At 41.3% G+C, this 22,806-nt stretch overlaps 1 protein-coding gene across 1 annotated transcript in view; it reads left to right on the top strand.

Moving 5' to 3' along the window:
- Positions 1 to 3,271: 3,271 nt before the first annotated feature.
- Positions 3,272 to 22,806, top strand: part of adipor2 (adiponectin receptor 2) — a 23,476-nt gene continuing 3,941 nt past the window's right edge. Inside the window, exons 1-4 of the mRNA XM_063905125.1 lie at positions 3,272 to 3,408; positions 13,684 to 13,969; positions 20,836 to 21,000; positions 21,911 to 22,082. Coding sequence (XP_063761195.1) covers positions 13,883 to 13,969; positions 20,836 to 21,000; positions 21,911 to 22,082 — 424 coding nt within the window. The 5' untranslated portion in view covers positions 3,272 to 3,408; positions 13,684 to 13,882. The remainder of the gene's footprint in view (positions 3,409 to 13,683; positions 13,970 to 20,835; positions 21,001 to 21,910; positions 22,083 to 22,806) is intronic.

Here is a 22,806-nt window from a genome sequence, read left to right as displayed (position 1 = left end):
CTGTGATGCTTCACCTGAGCTGGTAGCTCTATCACCCGGTCCATCCTCATCCATCTTTGCGTTTGAATTGACGCATGCGCGTTTGGGAGAATCATGGTTCGATTACTTTCCCCTGTGACCTAAGTGACGTCATTTCAACACTTTCGATTCGTACCCACACACTTGAATTCGTGTCCACAGGAAAAATTCGTAGTAGAAATTAGAGTTCGTAGTCGTAGCTTTTAGATTCATACTCGCATAAAAACAATCCTAACCCTAATTTTGGGTACAACAATTTAATTGACATACAAATGTTTAACATTACGAATACGAATGGCTACAATCATACACACATCTTTTTGACAGCGATCTTACTCCATACTGTTACACCTAAACATTTCCATGACCTGTGAATGAGAGAATGAGGAGTGGAAGGTGTGAACCTATTCAAATCATGCTGCCTTTTCTTCTGCCACGCTCTGTGTGTGTGTGTGTGTGTGTGTGTGTGTGTGTGTGTGTGTGTGTGTGTGTGTGTGTGTGTGTGTGTGTGTGTGTGTGTGTGTGTGTGTGTGTGTGTGTGTGTGTGTGTGTGTGTGTGTGTGTATGTGTGTATTAAATCAGGGTGTTGGTGGGATCTTGTGTATTAAATTGGGACTTGTTTTGCCTGATGTCAGGTGTGGTCTACCTGCTGTGACTTGTGGATGCCATTATCCCAGCAACACACACCACTAACACACACCCTTGACAACTAATGAAAGGTCTATAGGAAAGAAATGATGTTCGAGCAAGAGGAGTGACGTGTTATCATATTTTTCTACTGTTATTGTTTATTTTATTTTCATATTTAAATGTTTTAATTTACGTTACATGCAGTTGAAAATGTGTTTTTTTTCTTCCTTGTGTTTGAATCAGATGTTATGTAGATGTAGATAAAATGCATCTCACATATTTTACACATTTTGTTTGTAGACACATTGAACTGTGCATGCTTAAAATTTGTTTAACTGAGTTGTAAAGTATCTATAAAGCAGCCAATTATGCTTTGATGCTCCGGTTGGTACAGAAGCTACTTATCTAGATGACCACATTCACCCAGGAAGAGGCCTGCACATATGCTCCCATATACGCACAGATATAGCAACAAAGAAACGAAATGTAGATATATGTAAATACTGGGTGAGCAATGTACATGGTGCAATCAGAAATCCAGGTCATGCAAAGACGCTGCAATACGCTGACATGTTGAATATCCGCTGTGGAGCTGAAGGTCTCTCTTTGGTATGAGCAGAGATTCCAGATGTTGAGAAACATATTCGGATATGCGCTTTAAAAACGCTTGCTCTAATAACAAATAATATGATTGAGAATCCTCATCAATATCTCTCTCAAACTCTACAGTTATTTATGAATATATAATGAAACTGAAAAATAATTTATAAAAATGGATGATGCAATTTGATGACATTTCTTAACTTAGAATCAGACTGAGGAATAAAAATGACCATGATGCTGGGCTATCATGTTATTCAGTATTATCCGCTGTTACAAGGAGAAATAAGGATAGACACATTTGTTAAAAAGACCATTTTAAAGCTATTCACTTTGTTTGCTTTGACTTCAGAAAAAATGTTTTGAACCTCACCATCTAAGATACAATGACCCTTAGTCCTTGTCACAGAACTCTAGAAACACATCAGTTTTATTTATCTAAATGTGAACAGGGTGGACTTTTTCAACAAACTCTATCCCTGCCAGCCAGTTCAACCGATAAACTGAGAGAACACTGGCTTAGTCAATAAAACTGTGTTGAGTAAATAATAAGCCTGTATAAAATCATCTTTTAGACATTATAAGTGAGTGGGACGCTGTTGTGAATTAAAAATACTGTAAAGTTTGGTATATCTTGTCAATGTGTAGAAATAGCAGCTCCTGTATCTTATCCTTATTATATAACTATATTTAAACTATTTTATTATCTTGTTTTTTGATATGTCAGAGTACAGCTAAACCCTTACACTATCCTACACTAATTCAAATGAAACAAAAATGTACACTCATCATTTACGAATCTTATCAATGAGGTAAGCTATGATAAGATTGACCCAGGAGCACACACAGCAATAATCAGGTCAAAGTACTGACCTAACGTCACACAGCGTCTCAGCAGAGATACCACTATCTGCTTCAGCACACCAATGGCAGCTGGGTTTTCAACATTTTTAGAGGCCACCTCTTTCGAACGGTATTTCTGAGGCCTCCTCTGCCCTGAAAACAAAAGAACATACTGTATGTGTTGAAAAAGTTGTTGAGCGTGTTTAGTGTTTAAACCTGATGAACCAGACCAATGAAACTGCTGAACTGTGCTGAGAGTTCACCCAGCTGCCATGGCCTTGCATCACAATAAATCCATTTACACAATCATGCAATCAGAATTAACTATAATGCAGAGCAGCAGGGCGTGTGTGTGTGTGTGTTCTGGCATGGTGCACTCATGGATATGTACACAGGAGGCCAGGGGGGGGGAAAGGGCAGAGAGCAGCTGATCTGATAGTGGTCTGATTCTCAGTATGAAGCTATTTTTCTCCCACAGCACACTCCCCAATGACGGCGGAGTTGACCAGTAGCACCACCTGCACATGTTTTTTTCATCCTGTATACTGTAGCTGCTTCTCACATGGTGAGGATTTATGACCTATCTGCTAGACTTATTTATGAGTACATCATATTATATTGTAAATATGTTAGTAGTACAACTGCAGCACCACCTAGGGAACATCATAAAAGAAACATATATCAATGTTGGAACAATGATCAACAATTTGAATAATTAATCGTTAAAGTTGTGTGTCTAGCAAAAATGCAAAAAGTTTAGTTTCTGTACATAATAAATTGATAGATGTCTAGGTTTTGGACTATATGTGAGACTTCACGTTCGAGTGGTCATTTTAATTCTAGGCTGGTACGTCTTTGGCTGTTGCTTCTCAAACACGTTTTCTTATTGAAGGACTGCTGCTGGCTACACAAATAAAACACCTTCGTAAATAGATTGTGACACAGCCCCCATCATATTTCATAACTTCTCATATATATATGTTCCATCCAATCAATGTTGCTACATCAACTTGCTTACACAATTTTCTATGAAATTCGGTAAAAACTACAACATCGTGCCACATTTCCAGCCTCTTCCTGTTCTTGGACCTCATTGGTTGGTTGTTAGTTTTCTTTAGTGATCTGATTGGCTCTCTGTCGCTCATGCGAGTGGCGTCACGCAGTGATTGCCTCCCTCCGACGTCGCTGGGTCCAGTTCGGTCTAGCGACAGTCAGAAAAGCGTTCAGAGTACAGAGGAGCAGAGCTGCGACTACAATTCTATCTTAACTGTGTTACATTTCCCAGAGGACGGATTCATCTTCAGACATCAGTACCAGGTGAATAATACGACGGACCTTGTCCACTGTTGGTTATTTTTATTGTTGTTCTATCTTGTTTTTCGACTGTTGAATTCACCCAATACTTTCCCTGCGTTACGTTAGCGCCTCTCTGAATGCAACCTGCCAGCTAGCAGCTTTGCTATCCAGCTAATTCTGGCTGTCAAAACAACAGAGAGAAGCATAATCTGCTAGCCAGCAAGAAAGCACTTCTTCGGGATCTCTTTACGAGGCGTGTTCATCCACATGGAGGCTTGAATTGGTATATTTAAAAGCAGATATGACGAGGTGGTAAGCTGTCAAAATCAAGACAAGGTCTGGTAAATAGTTATCTGGCTTCTTTGGGATGTGGCAGCTCTTGTTAGCGGACTAGCCTAATCGCTAGCTCGGTGTAAACAAACCATCACCATAGCCTGTCGATGGGCTGCAGTCTGCGTCCTATTTTATCTTTGACAACGCAGCTTTGGTCAAATGTAAGGTTAAACTGTTTTTCTGGGTCAAAACATAGAAAACACCCCTCTTTCATGAGTGTTTAAAGTACGAATTGTCGTTGTCAACGTGAACTGTTTGTCTGGCTGGAGTTTTGGGTTTCTTTGTCTTGCCTGCTCGCCTGTGTTGACTCCTGTCTACTCTGTGTGTGTGTCGGAGTTTGCATTGGTGACGTTGGCGCATTTAGCTCCTTTTGCTGCGCACTTCAACGTATTTATTTGTATATGTGAATGGGTTAGAAAGCACGAATTACCTTATTAAGAACAACATGGCAGCAGCTGCTGGAAATGCAAATTTAGTCAGTCCTGTTTTGGCTCAGCTTTCTTAATACATGTTTATTATGTGGCTTCCTGCTTTGTTGTTTTTGATTTCTTGGGAAATTTGACCAAAAAAAAAAAAGCTGAAAATAATAATAGAACCTTTTTGAATAAATCCAGTATTTATTAAACAACACATGTTCTTATGTAAGACCACAAGTTGATTTTCCTGTTGTTGAATTACAGACTTGATCTGAATCCTGTCTGTATGCTTTATGAAACTCCCGTTTAAAAGGATTTCATTCAGTAAAACCAAAGTGTTTTTCATCATTCATCATTTTTAACCAGCCTATATTTACTATTTTAGTACATAAAATAGTTTTCTGCAATATTAGAAAATAGAAAATGAGTACTGGGTGTATGCCCATCCCATTTCAGTGTTCTTCTGTTCGGTTTGCAACAAAGCATGAAGTCATCTCATACATTTTTCATGGGCTGGGTAGCTGATAGCCTATTTGTCTAGAACCCAAACTTTATGTTTACAAAAACACTCCCAGACATACGCTGGCTTGAGAAAAGCCCATGGTTAGGCTAATTCATGGATCAGACACATTTTTAAATTGCACTTTAGCATACCACTGTACTTCTGGGTCTAAACTCACATAGTAGATACAGGCATACTGTATGTGTGCATGTGTCTGTGATCTGTAGTGAAATCAAATCATGCACAAAGCAAAGCACTCACAGTACCACAGTAAGGTCTCAATGGAGTTCCTTTATCTCTGATGTGATTCACACCCTAGAACCCTTTTATTAATCTGAACAGGAATTTTGCAGCAATTCCCTGTTTATATATGTTGATTTGCAATTTAAAGAATAATTCCATTGCTTGAGCTAATGTGTGCACCATAAGAGTTCAATCCTGCTAGACATGGCTATTAGGCAAGCATGTTTTTTACTGGAAGTACAAATCACGAGAGAATTTAATGTGTAATGAAGTCACTCTTTGACAGTGTGCCAGGCAGAAGAGCAGCTAAACATAGCTTCTAAGAATAGTAGATAACTGTCAGTGTGAAACGGATTGATCATAGAAAGAGTTGCTGCATCTCTCTTCACACAATATGCACATTTCTCTTAAATGGTTTATCCTGTAATTGTGTTGCTTTAATGAAATGTACACACTTAACACTTGCAGCTAAATAAGCCGGTCATTTCTTTTCTCCATATAGAGTAAGCGTCTCACTGATGATAAACAACAACAGTTTTATATTATCATGTTTTTCAAAGCATATAGTCTCCCTGGTTTATCAATTCCAGAACAATAAGAGTTACTTCTAGAAAGACAGAGGAAACAGATACCCTAATGTTCCACCTTGGTTAAAAAGTTTAGACAGCACTAACATGTAGGCACAGACATCTGTGTAAGGTGAGATGGTTGACCTCGGCCTCAAGCTCCATCAAGGAGTAAGCCAAAAAAACCTCTGTGATTTGCACCCTTCAGTGTACTGTTCAGCCTTTATTAAGGCAGATGGCATTGATGTCTGTATATAGTTGTCACTAGCATTAGGTTCTCCTTTCATCTGATCTTTTAGGGGACCTATTTTTATATCTGTGTGACCCACCTTTGGTTTAACGCCAAGTGCTTGGAAACCACTGCTTTACTTTGCCCTGTGTTCACCAGCAGATCCAGCAGCGCGGTGACCTTGTTGTGGTCCGTGTTGTTCAGCTGGTTTAATGTTCAGGGACAAAGAGCAGTTTCTTTGATAAAGGTTTTGGTGGTTATTCAGGCCGGATTAAACCAGTTAGTGTCAGGCATTGTATAGTGTGGGAACACTACTCGGGAACATTTACACATTTCATTTCAAGACCATTTGATATTCAGTGATTTTCTGCTTTAGTTGGACCTATTTCGAGTTAGGCTTCAGCCCTTTATAGAGACGATGACAGACTCAGCAATTGTATCAGATACATTTTCCAGCCCTCATTGCCCGTCCCAGTTGAGAGTTGATATAACGGTGCCAGGCAGTGCTAGCCTGCTGCACGGATGTTTCATGTGTTTTATTGTTTTGGTTTTGCACATGGGTCTATGGTATACTGATAATGAGAGCACTTCTGCAGGTTAATCAGGTAGATTCATCTGTTTTTTTGGTTGAGTTCATTAAACCAAACCATAGACTATGATGAATTGGACTGGTCTCCTGTGGTCAAGGACACTTGAATGTCACCTAACATGTGACAAATGCTTGTGTATGTAATCTGAAATTAAATCTTTCTCTTGTCTTCTGGTAAAATTAATTAAGAATTGTTGGGTTATGATGTGGGGCAATTTCATTTTGGCCAGTTTCATACATCTGGAACATTCTTATTGTAATGATTCCACCTTCCACAATATTAGAGCGTGGTAGTGTTTCTGCTACGTAGCTGCCTGTTTACTGATGGAACAATGGTATGTATGTGTGTTTGGTTTACTTCACACTGTTTCCCTTTGTGTATCTCTCCATCATAAGACTGCTGGCTGCAGCATCACTGTTGTACCAGGACTGAGAGATAACCAGGGGACCCACACGTACACAAACAACTCAGATATGAAGCGTTATTGTTAAAAAAGATCATTTCTGTTTCTTTTTATTGGCTACTGTTGGTTTATTAATATTCACTGAAAAGGTGTGTGGATGTAGAAAAAATATGGTGAACTGGCCTGCAATATACTGAAGCATATCATACTCTCAAAGTAAAGTAGGTAAAGCAAACACTGACGAGCTTTCGCGAAAAGCCAAACGGAGACGGAGAATTAAAGTTGTGTTTTCACGAATATCACGGTAGGGTGGGCGTGTATGTGTTAAGTGCAGTTTCCAGTTTGATTTCATAATCTCAGTGAACAGCAAAAGCAGTCATGTGGTCTCCAACAGCAGGTTTAAATCATTGTAAAGCTGCCCCAATTACAAAGGGAGGCTTATACACAACCCCCTCACATAGGAACACACAGCATGAAGCACTGTGAGGTCAACTGCATCACCAAATGAAGAGTTTGTACACAAGTGTCAAATCAAATTGTGGAAAGCCGGGCATTTTAGATTACAAAATAATTACACATTTACCAGCAAGCAGGTCCTGACGAACGTTTTTCAAATTCAATTTGATATTTAGCACAAGAACCAAATGAAGCTCAATATCTTATTTGTTTCTTTCTGCAAAATCAAAAGGCAAGTTTATTTATATAGCACCTTTCAATACAAGGCAATTCAAAGTGCTTTACAAGTAAGCACGTTTGGGGGCTTAAGGTATTGACACCGTACCAAGAAAAGATGCGGAAGAAATCCTACATTGATTAAACTACTCCTACACACCCAGCTCTTACCATCCCACACTCACCCTGACTTTTCCAGTCCCTATGTAAGCAGATGTAGAGAGGAGAGACAGAAAGCACTAGGTATGGATGTCGATATTTCCATAACAATTCCATGACTTCCATAATCAAACCCAGTTCCCAAACGATCAATAACTATTTATTAACTATTCATTTTAAAGGATCAAAGCATGGGACCCAGGCCATGTCATACATTCAGTGTGTTGTTTCAAGGGCACTGTGTTGTCACTTTAAGTCGTTAGCGTATATAAGTGTTTGTGGCTTTTGGACTAACCTAACAATAAAAGAGGTCCTGCGCCCTGTCTAAGGTCTAACTGCTGAGCTGTTGACTTCACTAAAGATAAACAGGGTATATGCTAAACAAGACAGCTTTAAGATGATTATTTGGTTATAAATGCTCTTGCTAGATAAAAACTGTGATGATTCAAAGAAATGATACAGATCAGTATAAACCTTTTCTGACTGATTTGAACTGATAAGCCTGTGTAACCTGTTTACCATCCTCTGTTTCCTGTTGACTGCGACTGGCTCTCTGACCTGAAAAACCAGGTGGTATGTCATGGAAAAGCTCATTCCCATGTCCAAGTTCTGTTTTTCATTATATTGCCTCGTCGTTAAAGAAACATTGACCTTCATGCATTCAACTAACTATCACACATAACTTCTAATATCACTCTAAATCGTACCTTCTGAAAGATTATCAACCATACAAAGACAGATTTTAGACAGATCGCACGGCTTTGAAGCGGCTTTAGTTGATGTCATTATAACAATGCTTCAATGTGACTCTATGTCAGAGAGAAGAGTAATGACAGCAGGTCACAGGCCACACAGGGCAGATCTGACAATGAGACTCAGAGAGAGAACACACATTATGGAGGAACGGCATGTTGCCTGACAGCCACTAACATTCATAATGCATTAAATAGGAGCATATACTAAGAGAAGTGGAAAAGGAACACTGTTGTATTGTGGGAGTGGATACACGTCCTATGTTGTGTGTCTGATTCAGTTGTTTAGGCATATGAAGTGAAATCTCAAGCAGTGTGGTTATTGTAATGTCGCGTAGACTATGAATAGAAAACTTACTGGATTTGACATGAAATGCTAGCTCTCTCTAATCAGCCACCATAGCGTGTATGACTTAAGTTGTTGTTTTAACTTGTTGGCCTTAACGCCCTCCTAGCAACGTGGAGCTGCTAGCTAAAACACACGTCATTACAGAGCTTTAGATGAAACGATTAGCAGAATAGCTGCTAACAACAGAGGAAAGACAACTTGTCTTGATTAGAAAAGATTATCTATCCTTTTTGTGTACGTGGTTCTGCCAGACAAGTTCATAATGTCTGTAGCTTGCATAAGAAAAGGCTATTTGCTCCACAGTTTAATGAGAATTAGAACAATTTGGGTCCTCTTTGAAGCCTTTTTTGATTTACTTGCAATTAAACCAAACATGGATGGTAAAATCCATCTACTATGGTGAGTAGTAGGTTTAAAGCGGTTACACAGCACTTACTATTTGACCTTTTTCCTACATGTTTTTTTTTTTAAGTAAAGGAAAGTCACTGCTTTTCTCTAAATACTCCTTGACCTACAACTCGATGTGTCACTACACAAACACCCACACACTCATGCAGCACGCAGGCGTATTTGTATGTCTGATAACCAGACGAGGCTGCAGAGCCGGTTTGGTGAGTCATATGTTTTGTCATTCCTTAATAATTTCTTGTTTTTTCAGTTTCTCCTTTTGTGAGCACAGCTAATGCTTTCACCCACTTGTGTCCACTTCCTTCGTCTGCACTGAACTTCCTCATCAAACATGGGTACTGCTCCCTAAACCACATATGATAAACACAAACCAATAATGTCTGCTTAAGCCCCCTTCCCTTCCTCTATACAGCGTGATATACATGTGTTTTAGAGAACAAACGGTGGCAGCTATGACAGATGGCCGATTAGAAATTAGAAATTGGTACTTCTGCTTCTTTTTCATTACACTTCCACTTTTTACCGCTGCCTCCCAGCTGCACCACTCACTCTTTCCTTGGGGAGAAAAAAAACCAAGAACAAATCAATTCCCTTTGACATTTCTTTTCGGTTTTCAGTCGTTCCTATTTTCTTTCCCCCCTAAGTGTCGATTATCTTTCTTTCCATCAGATCTTGTGTTTGTTTTTTTGTCTGTTGCCTGCATTGATTTGTGGAGCTGTCTTTACAGCTCTACAGTGACAAAGACTGACTCCACATTACTTTGAGTGAAGTCAGCTGTCTTCTGCTGTGTGTGTGTGTGTGTGTGTGTGTGTGTGTGTGTGTGTGTGTGTGTGTGTGTGTGTGTGTGTGTGTGTGTGTGTGTGTGTGTGTGTGTGTGTGTGTGTGTGTGTGTGTGTGTGTGTGTGTGTGTGTGTGTGTGTGTGTGTGTGTGTGTTGCGTTTAAGCGAGAAAGACACCGATAGAAAGATGGTGACAATGAGCATGAGGGAATGCTGCGGCACATGCTCATGCCTGTGTGAAATACTGCACAGGAAGAAATGACCTTGTAGACTGTTAGCATGCTAATGTTAGCATATTAACATGGAAACACAGTTTAGCTTTAAAATAATATGGTCATCAGTAACTGCTGATCCAGTCTTATAGAGCAGTGTGGTGCAAGCGCACATCTGGACTCACCAGTATCACGAGACAAAGGTCACAAGATGATTGAAAGATACTGTGGCTTTTAATTATACAGCATAACAATTTATACCATCTCCAATTTGACATGGATGACTGGTTTCACTAATGTAATCAAGGCTCTTACTGGCCATGAATGTGTTAACTAACATTCTAGGAAATATGCTTGTTCACTTTTTCATTGAAAAGGTCGATACCACTCTCTTATTTGTATGTTTAGAAGCCAGTAGCTGGTTATCTTAGTCTAGCTTGTATAAGGTGGTATCAGTCAAACTATTCAACTCTCGGCAAGGAACACATTTGAAACTATTCCTATTTGAAGTCTTTTATTCATAAAATAAACATCACTACACATACCCGGACTAAGTTACCTGCTGGAATAACATCAGTGTCCTTGCAGTGTTTGGCCAAAGGTCACATCATTGAGATCAATTTCTAAAGATAAAAGCGTTCCTTTGTGTCATTACAATAATGCTTAGGTTTAAAAGATGCCATTACAGCCTGCAAGACACACATTGTTTTTCAGGCTGCATTACAAACACTCTCAGTATTGCTGTTATTGACCTGTTGGCCAAATTAATCGCACCAATAGTGGAAACTCAATAGCATCCATGGTTAAAGGCCGAAAGTGTTTATTGACGACATTGCTGTAGCTGGTTCAGGGGGGATTCAAATGTTAAAGATTAGACATAGGTACTCATTGAGTGTAGGAAAGCACTGTTGAAATATTGCTGACAGCAAACAACCCTGATTGCTTGTCTGTTTTTATCTATTTTTAGAAATGTTGAAAAGCAATGGCTCCTGGGCATTTTCATTAGATGGTAAATCCCTTCTTGACCCGTGTCTAACCGGCAGGTCACACGCGTGGATCCTTCAGGCGGCTGTTCTGTTCATATCCTTTATGTCGGTTCATTTCCTGGGGTTAAAGCATCACTCTGGGGTAACGTGTAATAGAGTTGTTATTGCTTGCAGAAAGACAGCAGATGGTGAACTTGTCTGCGTATTTCACGGAGGTTCTGTGTGGAAAATAATTCAAACACACACTGTGCCTTTAATTAGGAAAAATACAAGGGAGTACACGACATCCACAAAAGCTCAGAAAATTGCGATCATACAGATATTTTAGCATCATGTTGTCGACAGAAGTCCTGTGTCAGCTGTTCTCTCTGAACCTAAACGTTTGGACCCGGCTCGGACCCCAGGAGGCACCGTGTGATTTAGGTGTGTGTATCAGTTTTTCTCCCAGTATTTTATGTTCCAACATGGGGAGTCTGTTTTTAATCTCTACTGGGGGCCAGTTTGTTCTGTTCTGCCTGTTCTTCTACTGTGTGTGTGTGTGTGTGTGTGTGTGTGTGTGTGTGTGTGTGTGTGTGTGTGTGTGTGTGTGTGTGTGTGTGTGTGTGTGTGTGTGTGTGTCGTTTACATCGTGACAGAAGGGTGCAGTTACTCAACAAGAGAGTCGATGTCATTTTCAAAAAATAGTCGATTTGGGAGGAAGAGGAGGGGGAGATTGAGTGTAGAAGTGTTTGACTTCGAATAGGGAACTCGCCCACAGGCCAGTCTTCTCAGCTCAAATAGTCTTTTTTATCATCTTGGCTGCATATAATCGAGTCAATGGTATTGTTATGAAACCTTGAGAATTTTCCCCATGGATCTTTTCACATTTCCCTCTGTTATTTTTTGCAGTGTAGTCTTTTCTCTTTATACTTTTATTTCAACATGTTCTTTCAAAGCCACCATTTGTGGTTTGATATTTCTCCTTTAGAATAATTATAGTTCCCTGGCAAATCATCAGGTGTGTTGATAGGGAAGTGGATACACATTATCTACTTCCCTATCAACACACCTAACCTCTGTTAAAGCTGCTCCAGTGTTTCAGTATCTGTAATCAGTTTTAACCACAGGTTAAAAGAAGCTTCGTACTTTTGAGTTGTTTATCATTACTTACAAAGTAATAAGGCGACTAGAAATTAAATCACTATTCTGTTTTGCTTTTTCACTTGAGACAAGCCATCATTTTCAAATCCAAAAATAGTTTGTCTTTTCTTCTAAATAAAAAGCAGACGGCTTTATGCTCAGCTGTGTGAGTAGTGAAGAAGCCAACTCTCTGTCTCCCTTAACTCACTTTAATATGACACAGTGAGGCAAAAAAGGTGCAAAAGCAATCACCTTAGTAAGATAAGAAGGTTACATTGCGTGATGTTATTTATTTGTGAGTCATTTGTCCCGATCCACTGCAGCTCTTTTGTCCCCTACATGCTTACATCAGCCCATTTCAAATGATGTCTTTAGCTGTGTGTATGTTCACAAGTACATGCCCAGGTGTGTGTGTGCATGACCGTGTCGTCATCCCCCCGCCCCCTTGAGTGTATAATCCCCCTATGTGTGTTTGTTGCATCGCAGGGGGATGGTTGAAAAGAAGTGGTCCGCTGCTCGGGGCATGTTCACATTGACTTTGCCCCTCTGGAGCTGTGTGTGTGTGTGTGTGTGTGTGTGTGTGTGTCAGTGAGAAACACAGATCTCAGCAGTGTAAGACATGCTGATATAAATGTGCAGCTGCAGTCTCATCATTTAACGGTACATTAAAGATGTATTCATAGCTGTGTAATCGCATTCATTCTAACTTTTCCTGATTTTTCAGAGAGTTGCTTTTCATACAAAAAGCTTTGCCTCTTATGAGTCTGCACAAAAATGCCAGCAACTTGATTTGAATTTGCTCGTTAACACAGTGTATCAAGCTGGAATTGTAATGAACCATATGTTTAATTTACCCTGTACAGCAGCAGACACACTGGGATGGAGGAAAAAAGGGATTGTAAATTATAAACAGAGAACATATCTACTTCCCGTGTGTGAATATCTTGTTCCTGTCCTTGACACCTCCTCGTCGCTAAGCAACTCACCATAACAGCAAGTTGGCAGCTCCTCATTGGCTGCCAGTGTTAGTAGATCCTGTATTTTAGGGCCTTGATACCATGGGGACGTTCTGAGGTGATCGTGGGGAAAAAAAGCAAGAAACAACATAATCTTTATCTCTAATGCAAGCATGCTAACGAGTGATAGACTGTGTCTGCAGGATGTTTCACTCTTTTAGGATGGATCTTGGGACCTTTTAATTACTTGATTTTGAAGTCAGGCCCAAATAAAAGACTCCCTGATGCTTTGGTCGTGATACTTATGATAACCCAAGCTGTATTTAATTGACAAGGCCACAGTTGACATTTATTGGGTGTATTATGGGCTTATGTTGTTCCTTCTTTGGGAACTGCTACAGAGTATTATCCTAAAACTTTAAAGTTGTTATGCATGTGATCTATTAACAGTTAGAATGTCGTGAGTTCGTTCCATGTTTTGTTTTGATTGGATTTTATTGCCCTAATTTCAACTTTGAGAATAAACAAAGTCATGGAGACTAACAATTGTTTTCTGTCTCCATCTTTTCCTCTCTTTCTTGACCCTTCCTTTATTTCTACCTTTCTCTTCTTTCTGCCACAGAGTGAAGATCCAAAGAGGTTTTTGGTGCCATCCAGAGTAAGTCATCTTCATCGGTGTAGTCTTCTCTCTGAGGAGGTCAGTCCGGCGTTTCAAACTGGACGGAGGAGAGACGAGTGGGGCCGAGGGCCCGGCCTTCGTGCTGCGACACAGAAATCAAAATGTCATCGAACAGACGACAGATCGCACGCCTACAGATCCCATGAGTCCTCGGGAGAAAGCAGACACGCCAAGCACAGGTTTTCCAACCAGTCACCTCAGCACTGCAGAGTGCCCCTCACACAATGGGGTGAGTGTCAGTAAAAATATTACAGTTTGTCATTAAAAGAGGAAAATACCAAGAGTGTGCGGATAAAACTGAAAGACAAGCTTACTCTCCTGCCTTAACTTAAAGCCATCAGAAGTAGTCGCTGAAGGAGGACAGAGCTTCATGTCACCAGTCTCTCCAGTTTGTGTTTGCACGTTTAGATCAGAGGCTTATTTCCCAAGCTTTTCAACTTCCGACACCTCCGCTTATTATCGACACCCTTAGCACCTTCAAGGCTTTCCAAACTCGACGATGACTCATTCTGTGCGCTAGGAATTAACAGTGCATCTTGGCGGGGGGTCTCTGCTGCACCTGATGTTCAGTTTTAAGTTATGCCTCAAGTCATAAGTGTTGTGGATATTGAATGTGTGCAAGAATCACTGCCACTAAAAATAAAGCCACTCTGTCTACAGTATACACAGCAGCTTCCTGGAAGGAAAGCAAACACATATGTGATGAGCGTCCCATTGAACTGATCAAATAAACGCTCTGAGGCATCACTTGTGTGTTCCCGTTTCCACAGTGTGTGTGTGTGTATGTGCGTGTGTGTCTCTGCATGTGTGTGTACAGACAGTTCAGTGTGAAAGGCCAGCAGCGTGCAGCCGTAGAGCTGACACACAATAGTTTGTGCGTGTGTGCATTGTGTCTGCCCTTTCTACCTGCTGTAACACAATGCAGATACCTGAGAGGACGGGAGGGGCCCCTTGCCACAATCAGCGAGGGCCGGCTGTCTTCACACCCAAGCCTTTTGAAACTTTTAGCATTGTGTGTGTGTGTGTGTGTGTGTGTGTGTGTGTGTGTGTGTGTGTGTGTGTGTGTGTGTGTGTGTGTGTGTGTGTGTGTGTGTGTGTGTGTGTGTGTGTGTGTGTGTGTGTGTGTGTGTGTGTGTGTGTGTGTGTGTGTGTGTGTGTGTGTGTGTGTGTGTGTGTGTGTGTGTGTGTGTGTTGCCTCTCTGTCTCGTATCTTGGCAGTTTGACTTTTGTATAAACTTTATTTATGCAGATACTGGGATACATTTTTTCCACCTTTCTTTTAACTCTCCCCATGAGAGTCGGTGTTTGCTGATCACACCCCACAGCTGTTAAAAAGAAACAATAGATTTTAACCTGCCAAACATCTCACCCTATTACTTTAGAAGGAACTATTTGATATGGGAAACACGTGCTCAGGAACAGGCATATACCAGAGTGATGCATCTCGAACACTAAAGTGGTTTCTGTAACAACTTAACATTAGTGTACTATCGAGGCCAAACCAAAGTTAATTTACACATTATGTAATTCAATTTTCTTTATTAAGACTTGGAGGAACTTTAGATGGCATGAGCTTAGGAAAGAACATTTCAATTGATAGTTAATGCAGCTAAGGAGAATTAGATTTTCAGGAGGGTGGAGCTCCTGCTGAGAACTAAAATAGCCTCAATGAATCCCGTCCTTTTAGAGTTTTACCAGAGAGAAGGAGTTTACCTCTGTGTTGCCTCAAAACACAGAGACTACAGGTGCTTATTTGGGGAAATGCACCTCAAACTTAAAAAGAACACTACACTGTGGAATTTATTACGCACACATTTCAAACCCCCACAAAAAAACAAGGGAAATAAAGAGTGAACAAATACCAGAACACAATGCTCCACATTTTGGACACATCCTCTCCTTGTGCCAGACATTTTTATACATCGGAGCCGAGCTTCACTTTGATCTAACATCCAGTTTTACATCCTCTTATTGTACCTGACGTGAAAGTTAATCCAGCATCTCATCGACCTGAACCCTCTGACATCGTGAGGATAGAATGGGATGAAAATAAAAACAAGGAAAGAGGTTTAGGGTTGCAAAGACGTAAAAGTGGTATCAATCTTTTCATCTCTCTCATAAGAATATTTCCCAAACGCTGACCTCTACCTTTAATTTGTAAAGGATATCGTAATATTTGTTTTAATGAATCTGCCGCCAAGATAAGAAAACATGTTGTATTGGCTTTGAATACCTAGCCACAGAATGTTTCTATGTGTGAGTGTCAGGCCTCTGACTGAGAACAGTTTGATAGAAGTGTTACTCGTTGCCATGCTTGTGCAGATCTTTCATGCCCTCCTCGTGGCAATGGGCGAGAACAGAGAGAACTGTTTGTCTTGTGGCAGCCTGAGCACTGTGTTCTTAGAGCTGGACATGTGTGCTTGTTTTTGAACACTGTCCGTCTGTTTTAATGGTCTGGGCGTCTTTTCCAAATTGTTGTAGTCCCGAGAGAGCGTTGAGCATGTGCAGGTCACATGTCGAATCTCTCAGTCTGCTGTGCAGGGGTTATGCTGTACAAGGGTGAGCTCTCTTTGTTCTGTTAAAAATTCAGACTCTGCTGTCACTGGTCCACTGTTTCAGCTGTACTCTGATTGGCTGGCAGATGTTTCCCTGTGTTTACCTTGAGTGTAAAGTTTGCTGGAAGATAACTCTTTAAATGTCTCTCCCTTCCTTCTTGACCCTGCCACCAGCTGACTGTAGAGCTCAGCAGAACACACACACACAGGCTATCGTGTGTGTGTGTCTGTGCGTGCGTGTGCGTGTGAAGACTCATTACCCAGGTCTAGATGCAGAATGGTTAATGAGTCTGAGGGGAGCTTGGAGATATGTTTTTAAGTGTGTGTAAAACAGAGGAAGTCTTTCAGGGCTTTTAAGAAAAGCTGCCTCGTTTAGTGGACCGGTGACGAAGGGCTTGTTGTTCCACTCTTGTTCCCGTGTCTGTGTATAATCCAAGACTAGTTGCTTAGCTCATGCGTATGTGGTAAGTGTTTAAAGTATATGTGCTGTCTATGTTATTCCTGTCCTGCAAACACACTGTTGAGCTTTATCCTACATGTGGATTCATAGAGATAGTTAGATAATAAACTTGTGCCACAAGGTTTTATGAACCCTACCTTTTTGGTAGTTTCTGTAGGATTAATGCCAACTTTGAATCATCATCATTCATGTTCAAACAGTACTACCAAAGGTCTTTGGACAGCTTCATTTGACTATGGTGTGTATTAAAGTTTCAACAGCGATATACATTCCACAATAGCTCCCCTTAATACAAATGTTTACTTGGATAATAAATGAGCTTTAATAATAATAATAATTAGCTAAAAGCATGAATATATTTTACATATTCCTAAAGATCCCTTCAGGCTTTTCCTAGTAAAACATTTCCTAGCAAATTGGGAACAGTGCTCTGCTGGAGGAAAACTGAGATTACACAACGTATGTGACCTCAAGTTTTAGTCATACCAGATGAGCTGTTGTATGGAGAGCTCTCAGAGCCTAGGATGGACACTTCCTTTCCTTAAGCAATGACATCATATCCTTGACCTCATACACACTTTCCCACAGAGCAGAATTCAACTCCCTAAACTCTGCCTTGGTGACTTGCTGGACACGGGGCGGCTGAGGCTGAGTCACGTGTGGTAGACATGCTGCATTCATTCCATGTGTCTGAATGTGCCCAATGTTAGGAATAGCCCGCACTTCCAAGAACCACAGCCCACTTCCCTCCCACGGTCCTCCTGTCTGTGTCTTGCCTCTACGCTGTCATTAAATCTGCTTACAGCACATTCAGCTGAGCTACGGACAGCCAGACTCTCTGCATGACCCGCTGCTGTACCTCAGCTCTGCTGCTCTCGCTCTCCGGACTGAGTTTAGCTCAGCAGAAAACACGTTTCCCGGCAGAAAACCACTCAATTCTTCTTCGTTCCTCAAGCTGGTCATGTTTGGTTTGGTTTTCCTCTGAATATCTGCAAACACCTACAGCTTCCTCTTTACAGCTCTGTTTCATGTAGGCAGAGAAATGCTATACTTGCAGCACAAATATTGAGATCAAAGCAGGAAATCACTGTTGCAGATTTACTTTTAATAAAATGTGAGGCTAGCTGCTCAAGGCTATGTTAGCCACGAATAGAGTCCAGATCAAGAGTCCTTTGGATTGTTATTTTTCTCACAATCTAATAATGATTTTCTCATGATCTCCTCCATGCTGTTACGTGCTATCTGTTTGATGGGCACCAGTGTCGGCGTGGTGAGGTTTCATCATTCACTATTGTCAGGACAATGATGCATTTACTTCCTGTTTAGGAATAAGGCTTTATGACTCATTTTCACCAGAACATTCTCTCACTTTATTTTTCCTAACAAGCCTGACTTTAAAAAGAAACGTGTGAACTTACAGTAGTGGCTCAGTTAAACGTGGTTTTGTAGTGTGAAGGTGGAGATAATAAATCACTTGCACATAAAGGTTTGTAGGTTAAATGCTTCCAATCCACCTCCACCGCTGCTGCTACTTTCCCTATAATGTATACTAAAACAGAGTGTGTGTGTGTGTGTGTGTGTGTGTGTGTGTGTGTGTGTGTGTGTGTGTGTGTGTGTGTGTGTGTGTGTGTGTGTGTGTGTGTGTGTGTGTGTGTGTGTGTGTGTGTGTGTGTGTGTGTGTGTGTGTGTGTGTGTGTGTGTGTGTGTGTGTGTGTGTGTATCACCACTCTACATTTGGCTCGACACCCTCGGCAGGTGTGAGTGTATATGATTTACTGAAGGCATCTTGAGTACACCTAGAGGACACACACTCAGAGGTATTCACACCCTTAAAGAATAGGCTGGCATCATCTGGGTTTTAGCTTACACCTACATTACACACATGCATGGGCACACACACACGAGAGGCTATTACTGACACACACAGTGACTGCAGCGCACGTGACTACTTGGCAGTCACCCAGATACCCTCTGCTCCCATAGTATACCCAATCACTGATGCTGAACTACACACACACACACACACACACACACACACAAAATCAATGGCAGGTGTCACCTTTACCTCAGCTGTGAAACACTGGATTTATGAGAATGTGGTTTTACACTTATCGCCTTCAGGTGTGATTCAAGCTGTGTGTGTGTGTGTGTGTGTGTGTGTGTGTGTGTGTGTGTGTGTGTGTGTGTGTGTGTGTGTGTGTGTGTGTGTGTGTGTGTGTGTGTGTGTGTGTGTGTGTGTGTGTGTGTGTGTGTGTGTGTGTGTGTGTGTGTGTGTGTGTGTGTGTGTGTGTGGGTGGGTTGGGGTTGGGGTTGGGGTTGGGGGTGTGGGTGTGGGTGTGGGTGTGTGTGTGTGGGTGGGTGGGTTGGGGGTGTGGGTGTGGGTGGGTGTGTGTGTCCTTCTCGTACTAGCTGCAGACTGAGATTCATTCCCATGCATGGTTAAGCACAGACTATACACTCGCACACAGGCAGATGTCAAACTGACAAAGTCTGACTTTAGCAACCTGACAGTGTCGACTGTCTACACACTTCATTTGACACACACACACACACACACACACAGACACACACACACACACACACACACACACACACACACACACACACACACACACACACACACACACACACACACACACACACACACACACACACACACACACACACACACACACACAGAGAGGGTCTCTGGAGTGTATTTTGCTGGTGGGTCTTTAAAATGGGTTAGTCATGCATAATGTATACTACAGGACTTTTCCTCCTCTTTCTGCTCTTGTTCTCCATCTTTGTCTTGTTGTTTTTTCTAATGTTCTCACTTTTGTTCTTCCCGCTGTCCTACTCCTAAGAAGAACAGAAAGCTCATCTCTTCTAATCTCTTTTTTGCAGCGCATGTCCGGTGTGTGTTAAAGTGAAGAATGTATATTTTGTGTTTACAACACCGTTTGTTGTGTGTGCCAGCACAGCCTACTCCACACACAGCCTCCCTGTGTTAGTGTCAGTGGTCCTTCAGCTCTGTGTGTTGTTGGTGTGTGCTTTGATTAATGACTGTGTATTTATCACAAAGCACCAGCCATATATTTAAATTCTGTCCACGGCTCCCCAGCTGTGACAGAGGATGTGGTGTTAGATAAAATACACACCATCTGCAGGCTAACCATATTTACATCATTGATTCATCTGTCGATTATTTTCTAGTTAAACTGATTCATTGTTTGGTGAAAAATGATGTTTGAAAAATCTCACTGTCTCTAAGACAAATGTCTTGTTTTGTCAGTTCAAACCCTGGAGATATTCAGTTTGAAACTATATAAAACAGATCATCCACAGTCTATAAACTGCATTTCCTGCCCTTTTACCATGAATAATGACTTTAATGGATGATCAATATGGTTGGCAAATACTTTTTTGTTGATGTACTAATCGTTGCAGTTCCACAAAATCTGTTCAAGCCATTATTTCTTTAAATTCTCTTTTTGCTCGTTATATTTCTAAACACCTGATTTGGGTGCATGCAGTTATATGCTGATGAACAGTCATCAGTGTAATCAGCAGTGATCCCTCCTCAGTGCGTGCACGATCGCTCCCTCTGCTCATCCAACACTTTCTACTTTTAACTTGTTCATGTTTACATGGATTCTTCAAAACAACTTTCATACCTAGGATTTCGATTCGTCCCAACTGTTCACCAGGTAGATCTGAGGAGTCATGAGGGGATGAATATTGTAGAGCAGAGGCTAAAATCCCTGTGTTCCCCCCAGAGGGAGTTTCTCTCCCACAGAGGGGGAACAGAGGGCAGGATAAAGAGCTTTTTGAACTATGATACCAACAACAAATCTGTGTTTCTCCTCAGTGGTCAGCAGCAGGTTATGCAAAATGATCAATATGAATATGATAGCATGTTCAGTTTTAATTACAGGGTCACACTTCCATTAATTAGTCAAGTAAAGCTAAAATTCTCCAAGAAATTCAATCAACAGTGAGTTTGAAGTTTGCTGTTTATTTGAGACAACATTTTCTAGCTCCAGTCCTCTGAAAGCCCTGTGTCCTGACAGTGTGTGTGTGTGTTTGTTTTCCCGTCAGAGGGTCCCAGAGTGCGATGACGAGAGGAGAAAAAGTGAAGAGGACGACAGAGGAGAGGAGAAGGAGGAAGAGGAGGGGAAGAGCAGCGATGAAGGTTTCATGGGGATGACCCCTCTGCTACAGGCTCACCATGCCATGGAGAGGATGGAGGAGTTTGTACACAAGGTAAGGAACATTAACTCGTCCATACAGACGTCATGGAGCAACACACCCTTTAATCCACCGCTCATAAACAAGTAAATATTGCTCAGAGCGATGTTTGTGCTACCAAGATGTTTTTAAATCAACATTCGATAAAGCCACATAGTGAAAGCAGCCAGTTAAACCATAAACACATAAAAGGAGAGTTGAGTGTCCTGATTGCACACTTTATATGCTGGGTTTAGCTTCTTTATTTATTTAAGTTATGCTCATACAAAACGTGTTTCACGAGCCAAAATGGGAAGAATTCCAAAGTTCTTGGCAGTCACTTGCAGAAAACCAGCAGTCCAGTCGTGATAAGACATTTTTTACAGCATCATTTGAGAACGCAAAGTTTAAAAAACAGCCCCTTATTGGTGTCATGCTAGAAACATGCATTACATGTTTGTGGTTTGATGGATTTTAATGAAAAGGACAAGCAGGCTGAGGACTGTGGTGTCTGTAAGATGACACTGCTGGACTTGTATGGACTCACTAGTTTGGACTAATATTCACACACACCCACACACACTGAGAGCCTGCTAAAAATGCAAGCAGCAGGTTTTAAATTCGGGAAATAAATCAGTGTAAGGAAGCTGTCAGAGGAGTCTCTTGTGTTCTCTCCATTAGGCCGGCTTGTCGTATCGAACTTCAGTTTATGTATTTACACCACTTGACCCCGATGCTGTTCATTTGACACTACACACACTTGTGTTCACATACTGTACTCCCCTCTCACACACACACACATCCTATTTATAGGACATTCAGTAAACAACCGGCTGCTTCTCCTAAAGGACAGTTTGATTAGAGGTCATTTAGTCATTAACCTTCTCCATTCACTCCAGTAGTTGTCCGAACTTACTGTGTTGCTATTTGTGTCCTTTGCAATCAGGTGTGGGAAGGCCGGTGGCGGGTCATACCTCACGACGTGCTCCCCGATTGGTTGAAGGACAACGACTTCCTGCTTCACGGCCACAGGCCACCCATGCCTTCTTTCCGCGCCTGCTTCAAGAGCATCTTCAGAATCCACACAGAGACTGGAAACATCTGGACACACCTGCTAGGTAGTGCACACACACACACACACACACGCACACGCACACGCACACACACCACACACACACCCACACACAGACGCTCCTGTTACTCAGATCCTCACGTCCAGTCATGACATAACCCTCGACCCATTCAAGTAAACCTGATCTTAATTCTAACTAGGGATGTGCCGATCCGGTACTGGCCAAAGTCACCGGATCGGATATCGGAAGAAAAAAGATGTCTTTGAGGTATAGGCCGCATCGAGTATTGAATCATAATCATCTGTAATTCTTCAAGCTTACTTAATGATCCTAAATGGTGCTAAACAATTAGAATGCTGTATTTGTTTAATAAAGTGGAAATAAATCTACTCCAGGAAGTTTGGATACCAAGCAGCAGCAGTATTACTGAGTCATGTGGTGGCTAGCTTAGCATGTGGCTTTGCATTCATTCAAACGACTCGTCAACAGTAGCGGCAAATTCTTAGTGAGTAGGAATCAAACATGAAAGGTGTCTGTTAAAGGTTTGTAGAGTGACAAATAACACAACCAGGTTTTTATTATTATTAGTCTTTTAATTACTTCCCCACAAGCTCCAGTATGTGTTGTCCTGGTTTAGGTCCATCACTATCTTTCCCCAGCCTCCCTACAAGAGCAGTTTCTGGTCACTGATCTATCTCGTACATCTGTTTTAAAACAATGCATCATTCCTCTATGTCTTTATGTTGATAGGAAACTATATCCTAACATG

This window comes from Eleginops maclovinus, chromosome 17, assembly GCF_036324505.1.
Source record: "Eleginops maclovinus isolate JMC-PN-2008 ecotype Puerto Natales chromosome 17, JC_Emac_rtc_rv5, whole genome shotgun sequence".
NCBI lineage: Eukaryota > Metazoa > Chordata > Actinopteri > Perciformes > Eleginopidae > Eleginops > Eleginops maclovinus.
The sequence above is the reverse complement of the archived record's forward strand: the minus strand, read 5'-3'. Positions and strand labels throughout refer to the sequence as shown.